Source organism: Strix aluco, chromosome 2 (assembly GCF_031877795.1).
Source record: "Strix aluco isolate bStrAlu1 chromosome 2, bStrAlu1.hap1, whole genome shotgun sequence".
Classification (NCBI taxonomy): domain Eukaryota; kingdom Metazoa; phylum Chordata; class Aves; order Strigiformes; family Strigidae; genus Strix; species Strix aluco.
The window spans coordinates 137,321,605-137,331,369 of NC_133932.1; the positions used below are offsets into that span (position 1 = coordinate 137,321,605).

Consider the following 9,765-nt stretch of genomic DNA (forward strand, 5'->3'; position numbering starts at 1 on the left):
CAGCCGTCGCTGCCCAAGCCAGGGGGGGGCTGGAGCCCAGCACCCCTAAAATGGGGACTTTTGGCTGCCAGGTCCCCTCCCTGGGGGAGGAACTGAGCCACTTGGCCTCGTGTCACCCTTTTGTACGCTCCCAGCTTTTCTGCGGCGCTTCCCGGGGGGTTCGGTGACGGTGACGGCAGCCCTAGAACGGGTTGCCCCAGGGCTCGGGGGACGCCTCGCCGGGGATTTTTTTGGCGCTGTAATAACGGGGACGACGGGGCAAAGGGCGCGGGCAGGCTTGGGCCGGCGTTTTCCTGCCCTGGACCCACCGTCCCTCTCAGCGAGGGGCCTTGAGCTCGGTTTTTAGCAGCAGGGTGGCTACAGCAGCGTGTGGGGTTCAAGGGCCTCAACCCCGGGGCCAGCTGGGATGTTTTGGGGGTCGCAGGGGGAGGGGGGTCAGGTTGCGCCATGTCCCCCGAGAGCGCCGGACTTCGGTGCGGGGTGGCAGGGGGCGCAGTGAGGGCACACGAGGCACCGTCACCCCCCCCCGTCCCCACCCCGGTCCCGGTGCGTGGGGGGGTTGGGGAAGCGGCGACGGGGAGGGGGGGGCTCAGCTGTGGGGGCTGCGTCACCCAGGGAGGGGTTGGGGCGGGGGGAGACCCGGCGTGGCTGCACCACGTGCCCCGCCGAGTCCTTTTGGTTTTGTTTCGGGCGAACCCCCGTCACCAATGTTGTGCCAAACAGAGAAATAAGAGTCCTGGAAACGGAGACGTCGCCCGGGGGTTTTCTTGATCGTCTTTTCTGCTCCGGGATGAGGCCACCGCGGCTCCGGGAGGGCAGGGGGGGGGATGACACACAGATGCCATGGGGGGGGTTGGGGACAAAGCCCTTGGCCACGTCTTTCACGTCGTGGCCCCCTGAGCTGGGCTGGGTTGAGCTTTCGTGGGGAGGGGGGACGTGGCAGAGGGTGCTGGCAAGCAGCCTCAGGCCCCTCCTTGCCCACTGGACCCCTGGGCCAGCGCTGTGGTGGCCTCGGCATGGCGGGGGGGGGGGAAAGACACACAGACATGTGGCACTTGTTGGGGTGGCGGGGAGGGAGGGCTCCGTGATAGCCCCTCTCCCAGCGCTTCTGGGAACTGGTACCAGCTGCTGGGAATTTTGCCGGGATTTTAGGGGCTTTTTTCCAGGCGACGTGTTGGGCCGGTGCCGGCCCCGCTGGAGCTGCCAGGCCTGGGGGGGGGGTCCTCCGGTGGCCCCCCCGTGCCAGGGCCGTGCCCGCGCTGGCTCCTGCCCCGGGGCCCAGGGGTTCCCCCGGTTTTGCAGCCCGATTTCGGTGGGTTCTTTCTCCCTCCTGTGTTGCTGTCCCCCACCCCCCCCGCCCCGGGCTGCTTATGGGGGGGGCTCTGCCACGGGAAGGGGGGGGAGAGGGGCCAGGGCCTGGCCTGGGGGGCCCACAGCCCCTCTCTTGGGCTCCTGGCTCCACTCCCGTCATCGAACCCCCGGGGGTTTCTCTCTGTCCCCTGCAGTTGGGGGGCCGGGGTCCTGCCCAGCACCCAGGGCTCCCCCCACCCCGGGGGGGGGCTTCGCCCACCTCCTGCCACCCCCCCCCGCGCTCCCCCGGGGCTGGCCACGAAACGGGGGGTGCCACAGCGTGACCCCCCCTGCTGATGCGGTCTGGGCACGCTGCTGCCACCAGCCCCGGGGGACTGTCCCCAAAAAGCACCGGGCTCGGGCCCCCCCCCTCCCCATTTCTGCATCCCTGGTGTGCCCGGGGGGACGGGGGGGGGGGCACAGACACGGGGGGACACTGGACACGTGCGGAGGGGGGGAGGTCAGGGAAAGGTGGGAGGGGGTACACGGGGCCCGTAGACACGTTGGGGCTGGGGGGGGGTGTCCCGGTACCGGGGGCGGTCATGCCGCCGGGGGGGGCGGGGTTGGGGGGGGGGTGGGCAGGGCTACTCCCGGTGAGTCACGGCGCGGCCCCCCCCGCCCCCTCAGGCCGCCCCATAAAACACGCCGCCTCCCCGGCAGCCGCTGTCCCATGGCTGCGCTGCGACCCCCCCGTACGGGCAGGCGGGGGGCGGGGGTGGTGGTGTGCTGTGTGCACCCGGGGAGGGGGCACCAGGCGGGATTTGGGGGACCCCAAGAGGGGGAACCAACCTTTGGGGGGGGGCGGGGGGGGGCTGTGATGGGGCTCTGCGGATGCTGGAGGGCAGTGGGGGGATGCTGGGGGGGGCTATGGGCAGCTCTGGGGATGCTGGGGGGGGGGGGGGCCGTCCCGGGCTCGGGGGAGCAGCCCCAGCGCTGAACCCCCATTATCTGCCCACAGGGCCCCCGGCCCCCCCTGCCCGGCTCCTCCTGCCCCTGCTCTGCTGGGCCCTGGCCTCCCGCTGCACCGGTAAGTGGGGGGGCTGCGGGGGGGGCTGCGGGGCGGGTGCCGGGAGCAACTCTTGTCTCTGTACAACCCCCCCCCCCCAGGGTGCCTGTGGGGGGGCTGGGGATGAACCATGGCCCCTCTGCAGGACCCTGCCCCCCACGTCCCACCCCCTCATCCCAGGGATTTGGGGTGTTTAGGGGTGACTTTGGCCCCCTCCCACCTCACCCTGCTCTGCCCCCCCAGGTGCCATGCCGCTGCAGCCCCCCCGCATCACCGCCCTGCAGAAGCCAACACAGCCCCCCCGCCCGGGTGAGTGACCCCCCCAGGGGGGTGTGTGTGTACAGCGGGGGGCCTGCGGTTAAGACACCCCCCAAGCCATGAGGACGCACGTGGGGTGCATCCTCCACCCGCAGCCGAGATTTTGGGATGATAATGCGGTGGGGGGGGCATTTCCCTTTGGTTGGCGGAGGGGGGGCTGTGCCTGTGGCAGCCTGACCCGGTGTGGGAGGGCACCGGGGCCCCTCAAAGCCCCCCCACCCTTGACCCCCCACGTCCCCTCTGGCTGTAGGTGAGAGCGTGAGGGTCTGGTGCGAGGCGGCGAGCGGCCTCCCCGAGCTGACGCTGCTCTACTGGCTGGGGAACGGCTCCTTCATCGAGAAGCTGCACCCCGATGGCGCCGTCTGCGAGGGGACGGTGCTGTGAGTATCGGGGTGCGGGGGGACCCAGCAGCAGCAGGGCTGCCCAGGGCTCTGGGGCTGGCAGGGACGCTGGGTCCCCTAGCCCCTGGGTGGGGGGGTGTCACGGAGCCGGGCGCTGATGGGTGCCCCCTCCCTCCCGGATCGCAGAGAGGAGCCGCGGGGTTCAGGGGTGACGTTGCGCCGTGACCTGCGCTTCAGCTCCTTCGGCGCCCGGCACCTCCACACCAATTTCACCTGCGTGGTGCTCAGCCCCCTCGGCGTCGACACCCGGGAGGTGCAGTGGCAGACCCCGACCCCCACCCCTGCCCAGAGCGGCGGACTGGGCTGAGACTGGGCAGCAACTCGTGACGGGTGAACACCTGCCCACCTGCTGCGGTGCGGGTCCCCGCGGGGACGTGATGCCTCCGTGGAGGCCCGTCTCCGTGCCCCGCCGTGCGTGGGGTCTGCGGGGCTCCTACCTCTGCTGGCCCCGCTGTGCATGGGGGTCTCGGTCCCCCGCTTTGACCCGAGCCGGGAGCGCTGCCCCGGCCAGCCCCGGGAGCTGCCCACAGCCAGCTGTGGGACCCCAGGGTTTATTAAAGCTCATCGAGGCCACCTGGTGTCACCCGTGTCCTGGGGACGGGGGCGCCCGTGGGGGCAGGAGGCACCCAGGGGGTGAGGGGAGGGAGAGGAGGTGGCTCCGGTGCCTGCGGAGGGCATTATCTGTCCCTGACCCCCCCGCCACCCAGAGAGCCAGGGACAGGCCCGGGCACAGGGACCCCCGGGGAGCCGGGCCCATCACCTCCCCCTTTGCTCCCTCGGGTGCTGGGGGCGGGGACTGTGACCCCCCCCGGGGTTGCAGGCAGCCACGGGACAAACCCCGGGAGCAGTTTCCCTCCCTCCCCAGGGACCCCTCGAGCAGGATCCAGGGTGCCGGCATCGCTCTGCGGGATGCTCTGGATGGGGGGGGGGCTGGAGAAGACCCCAGGTACAGCCCCCCCCACGTGCTGCCCCCAGCCCAGGCAACCGCAGGAACCCCTCGGGACACCCCGCACCCACAATAAGTCTTTATTCCTTTGGGGACCAGCGAAAAGCTGGGCAGGGACACCCCCAAATCAGCCCTGCCACTGCGTGTCCCCCCCCTGCGTCCCCATCGGCACCAAGCCCCATTCCCGATTCTGCTGAAGGCCTCATCCGGGCTCTGCGGGTCCCCGTGGGGACACACCGTCCCCGTGTCCCCAGCCCCCCCATCCCGCTGCTGTCGCCGTCAAGCCAGTGGGTCCCGGTCGCGACCCCGTTTCCTCACTGTGGTTCGGTGGCCTCGTGGCTCATGGGCGACTGGCCACTGCCAGGGCCGTGGCTGCCAGGAGGAGCCCCCTGAATCGCGGGGGGTCTCTGAGGACGCTCCTGCCTGGGGGTGTCACAGAGGGGGAGTCAGGGGCAGCCGGGGGTGGGGGGGGTCTGGCCGGGGGCTGCCCGCCCCGGCTGCAGCAGGTCTCTGGGCTCACCTGCGCTGAAGACGCACGCCCGGCTCTGGCATCTCTTCTCTGCCGAAACAACCAACCGTCTGCACGGGCCCCGCGCTGCTCCTCCCCGTGCCGTGCCGTGTTGTACCACGCCATGCTGTGCTGTCCTGCGCCGTCCTCCTCATGCCATGCTGCGCTGTGCCACGCCGTGCCGTGCCGTGCCACGTTACGCCCTGACATGCCGTGTCATATCACGCCATGCTGTGTTGCACCATGCCATGCCATTCAGTGCCGTGCCGTGCTGCACCGTGCCGTGCCATGCCGTGCCGTGCCGTGCCGTGCCGTGCCATGCCACACTTCACTGCCAATCGCCCCCACTGCAAACCCCGGGGCAGAGCAGCCGGGAGACGTGCAAGGACGCACGCCCGAAGGCAAACTCCCCCCGTCCCCCTCCCCACGAGCAAGACCCCCCTTTCCCGGCAGAGCTGGTGGGAAGGGGCCACCCCCCCGTCCCCCCCCACCCCGCAGCGGGGGCGTCACCTTTCACCAGCTCGCAGTTGTAGGTGCTGCGCGCGTCCTGGGAGCGGAGCTGGATGAGGGCTCTGTTCCCATCGCGGGCGACGTCGGTGACCTCGAAGCTCTCGAAGGGCGGGATGAGGACCTCCTCCTCCCCGGGGAAGGAGGAGAAGTTGCTGATGCGGGCGCCGTAGCAGGTCTCCACCAAGAAGATGGTGTCCTGGCCAAAGAGCTGGCTGGTCTTGTTCTGGAGGGAGGTGGAGGTGAAGTGGCCGAAGCGGACGGACTGGTGCTGCTGGGCGCTGAAGCGGATGCCCTGGACGCCCCGGTAGACGCGGTGGCAGCGGCGGGGCTGGGCGTCGCGCAGGACACGCAGGGCCTCGGTCAGGAGGAAATGCAGCGTCTTGAAGCAGAAGGCGCCCAGATATTTCTCACGGGAGCGCCCGGCCTCGCGCACGGCCGCGTTGAACTCCCGGTACAGGGGTTCCTGCAGCGTGTATGCCAGGAGGGCGACCGCGTGCTCCGGCCGCAGCGCCGGCGGCTGGGGGATGTGGCCCTGCCGGTTCCGCCATTCGGCGGCGGCGAGGGTCCAGGCCTCGGCGTAGACCCTGTTGCAGGTGAACTCAGTGCGGTTGAGCTCCTCCAGCTCCTCCTCCATCATGCGGCCACAGCCCCGGTACTGGTCGTCGAAGGAGTTGGGGGCCATGTCCAGTGCCACCTCCTGGAGGGGGTCAAGGTCTCGCCGGCGCGGGGGGCTGCTGGTGGCAAGGGTCCCGGCCAGCAGCACCAAACCCAGCGCCAGATGCCCCATGATGGGCAGAGCCACCCCGGGGGAAGCCCCCGTCTGCCGCGGGGCCGGGAAGCGCTGGATCCTCCGCAAGTGGAGGTGGGGGAGCGAGAGCAGGGGCGGTGTGGGAAGTGGGGAGCAGGCTGTGGAGAGAGCAGGGCAGGCTGGGAGAAAGCACCCCCAGTTGTATCCCCAGCCAGGGGACCCTCCCAGCACCGCCGAGAGCCCGACCCTGTTACCGGAGACCCAGCTAGAAGCGTTACCTGCTCCCCACGGCAGGTGTGGGGCTGGGGTGCTGCTCCCCAGCTTCCACCGTCAGCAGGGGAGGTGAGAAGCAGCCGCTCTTTCTTTTTATAGCAGCCCCGGCCGGGATCGCTTGGGCCCAGATCCAGCCCCCACCTCCATCCTCCCGGTTATTTTTATCGTCCCCTGTCGTGGTTTGAGCCCAGAGGGCAACTGAGCCCCACGCAGCCGCTCACTCCCCCCCTTCCCCCCCGCAGTGCTGGGAAGGAGAAAATGAAACCAAAGGCTCAGGAATGGAGATAAGGACAGGGAGGGGTGACTCGCTGTAACGGTTTAGCCCCTGCTGGGGTCTGAGACCACGCGGCCGCTGCCCCTCCCCCACAAAGGAAGTGAAATATAAAGCCCTGATCTGAGATAAGGACAGGTTTAATACGACAGTGCAACAGCAACACAACAAACAACAACAATAACAATAAAAGTAACACTGATAACAATGAACAGAGCAAGATATCTGCCAATACAGCAGTGAGAGGATCGGTTGTACAAAACCACGCGCCCCGCGCTCCCGCGCCAGGATGTGACGTCCACATGGTATCTGAATAACCCGGCTAGAGCTCCCCCCCACTGCTGGGGAAACTTAACCCTATCCTGGCTAAACCAGGACACTCACCCATTACTGTTATGTTTGGGGAAGGAAAAACCCCTCTGCTTTAATTCAAACACAAAACCAACACTTCACAGTCAGACTGGGACAGTGAGAAGCGATACCCTATCTTAAAACACCTCCCCCCACCCCTCCCTTCTTCCCGGGCTCAGTTTTGATCCCCAAATCTCCACCTCCTCCCCCAGCAGGGCAAGGACAGGGGATGGGGGGGTGCAGTCAGTCACCACTTCTTCCCCCAAGGTGGGGGGGAAACAGTGAGAACTGCAGAACCCCCCCACCCCCCCCGCTCCACAGCCACTACATGTCCTGTCCCTCTCACGGCAGACAGTTCCCCCCCCCTCCAGGACACCTCCCGCCCTTCCTCCTGCTCCTTCCTCCCACTGACCTGGGTGTTCCCAGAGGTGTCTTCCTCATAACTCCGTCTCAAAGCCCCCCAACCCCCTCCCACGTTCCCCTTCTTAAATTCGTTATCGCAGCGGTGCAGCCACCGACACTAATTGGCCCAGCCTTGGCCAGAGCCGGGTCCGACCTGGAGCCGGGGGAGTTTGAAGAAGCTTCAGCCACTGCAGTAGCCCCTGCCCTGCTACCAAAACCCCCTCCACACCCACAAACCCAACCCCCCCCCCCCCCCCCCCCCGAAGAGGAAACCCCCGGGGGATAAATTGCAGGGTGCAAGATCCCGCCAGGGGCTCGGCCCTTTCCTGCAGGACCTGACGCCAGATCCGGCCCCGCTGAGCTGGCACTGACCCCCGCCCTGCAGAGCTGGCACTGACCCCCCACCCCACCGCCGTCACGCTGCTGAGGACAGGGCAGGTTGTGGCATGGGTGGTGCTGGCGGGGGGCATCCCCGTGGGGCCGGGCCCCACCTGCAGCACCCAGGCTCTGGAGGGGTCAGGAGGCAGGGTGCAGGCAGGCACAGTCCCTGCCTGCTCTGGCAGGAGCAGCTCTGGGCCAAGAAAACGTCTGGGGACAAGATCAGAAGGAAGAACGTGGCAGCAGACGAAGTGGGGCTGCGCCCGGCTCTGGCAGTGTCTCAAGGCCTGCTGGCAATGGTGCTTACAGTCCTGCTGCTGCTATTGCTTCCCCAAGCCCCCAAGGTGACAGCACTGGTCCCAGAGGAGCAACGGGCACCCCGGAGACAGCAGACGGGGGTGTAAGGCTGGGAAACTCCCTGATATCGTAAAAAATTAAATGATCTTTTCTCCATCCCTGGTGCCGTGGTTCTTCCACCCAGCCCTTGATGCGCCTTCTCCCCCGTCCCTTTGCCAAACCTCCCCTTTGGGTCCCTTGCTGACCCCGCCCTCCTCTGCCGGGTCTCCCCCAGGTCCTGGCTCCGAGCTCCCCCGGGCTTTGTCACCTCCGTCCGGCCCTGCGTCCGTAAGCACCACGACGGGGACGTTTTCTTGGCCCAGAGCTGCTCCTGCCAGAGCAGGCAGGGACTGTGCCTGCCTTCACCCTGCCTCCTGACCCCCTCCAGAGCCCAGGGGCTGCGGGGCACCAACTGCAGTAACAGGGTGATTGGACAGGTCAGCTCATTGGCTCTTTTCACTGAAAATCCAATCCCCTGAAGGCGCACAGCTGACTTCTCCATCCTCCTGCATTACCCACCAAGGGCACCCGGGCCCTGGGACAAAAGCAATCCCACGCATGGCTTTACCTTTCCCGATGCACGAATAACCCAGACTGTCTGCCCCAGCACAGCTTTAACGCCCACTGCGGGGACTTTATCCCCATCTACAGTACGTCGGGGGGTTGGTGGAGCGGGGCCACCCTGCTTGGCAGATCCTCTGCCATTGACTCACCAGGGGGCTTTTGCTAAATGCACCTCCCAGGGTTTGTTCCCAGGGTTTGATGCCCAGGTTGTGATCCAAGGCCTAGTTCTGGTTTTTGGTTAGGAACTTGGAGGAATAGATGACTTTGGCATCCTGCCTGGCCACGGGGATCCCTATGGACGATCCAGACTTGGATGACAACGTGGTGGAGAATGAATCTTGTGCAATTGGCAGCGTTCAGAAGAATGTGAAAGTGGCAAGAGACTTGAGGGGACAGTTGCTATATTAAGCATTAATTGGTTACCTGGATATGTTTGAATTGTCCTTGTTAGAAGGGTTAATCAGCTGCCTTGAATTTTGATTGTAATACATTGTATGGTTGGGGGTTTTTTAAGATTTGATTGTGTAACAATCTAGGGTTGACAATCCACAACGAGCATAGACACTCACTGGGACCGCACTCCCTTTTAACCTTGGAGGCAAGAGGTGACTGCACCACCACTTCAAGGAAACCAGCCAAATCACGGCTGTGGTCATGGGGTGGATTGTGTGGAAGGTGCCCCCCCCCCCTGCCCCCCGCCCCAATGAAAATCGGGTTTCTTGGCTGCTGAAGCGGAGCACCTCCTGACTGCCTTTGCTCTCGGGGCTTCCCGGCCGTTGGGGCCTTTGGCCAATGGAGCCGCTACAGAGCACAGATCAGATTGGGCCTGGGTGTCAACAGAGTCCCCTGGAGTGGCCATTTTAAGATCGTGCCCTCAGGCAGCCATTTTGAGGAGGGGGGGGGTGTGGGGGGGGCTGTGGTGTGGGTCCACGAGCTGCTCCCGTCTCACCCAGCTATTGCGTCCTGCAGAGGATGAGGAAGAAGGTGAAACGTTGTGACTTGCGGAAACACGACCCCACAACCTGTAAGGTTATAAAGTAGGTATGTTTATTCAGCGCTGAGACGCACAGGGCATCCCACAACCGTGCGCACCTCTCGTGGCACCTTGTCTTGGCTTTATACTACAAAGCATCACATATTCACAATACGCCTATACATATGCATGACCTATCCCCGCTTCGCATTATATATAATGAGCCTGAAAGTCTTTTTCACATGTTCCGTCCCAGTCTCCTCCCAGTCGCGTCTGCGCAGCGTGTCCCGGTGGTCATGGGCTGGGGTCGCAGAGATGAAGTAGCTCCTCTTCCTCACTGTTGAACTTTTTACCTCCCTACCTTGCGCAGTCTCTGTCGCCTCCTGGACTCAGGCCGGACCATAGGGTTGCTTTTGACCAGTTTTTAGGG

General features: G+C 65.8%; 2 protein-coding genes across 3 annotated transcripts; one reads left to right on the plus strand and one right to left on the minus strand.

The window, feature by feature from the left end:
- Positions 1-447: 447 nt before the first annotated feature.
- Positions 448-3,648, plus strand: IL18BP (interleukin 18 binding protein). Its single transcript, XM_074816759.1, has 6 exons — positions 448-473; positions 1,167-1,312; positions 2,309-2,377; positions 2,600-2,665; positions 2,925-3,054; positions 3,202-3,648. Exons 1-6 carry the CDS (start codon positions 448-450, stop codon positions 3,380-3,382), a joined length of 618 nt encoding a protein of 205 aa, XP_074672860.1. The 3' UTR covers positions 3,383-3,648.
- Positions 3,649-4,023: 375 nt separating this feature from the next.
- On the minus strand, positions 4,024-6,347 carry LOC141919968 (erythroblast NAD(P)(+)--arginine ADP-ribosyltransferase-like). Of its 2 annotated transcripts, XM_074816602.1 has the most exons (4): positions 6,066-6,347; positions 5,040-5,945; positions 4,542-4,580; positions 4,024-4,444 (listed from the first exon to the last, which is right to left on the minus strand). In XM_074816602.1, the coding sequence occupies exons 2-4, from the start codon at positions 5,824-5,826 to the stop codon at positions 4,362-4,364; spliced, it is 909 nt and encodes a 302-aa protein (XP_074672703.1). In that variant the 5' UTR covers positions 5,827-5,945; positions 6,066-6,347; the 3' UTR covers positions 4,024-4,361. The 2 variants fall into 2 exon arrangements, with proteins under 2 accessions (XP_074672703.1, XP_074672704.1); XM_074816603.1 differs by lacking the exon at positions 6,066-6,347 and having other exon boundaries at positions 5,040-5,956.
- Between the last annotated feature and the right edge of the window lie 3,418 nt (positions 6,348-9,765).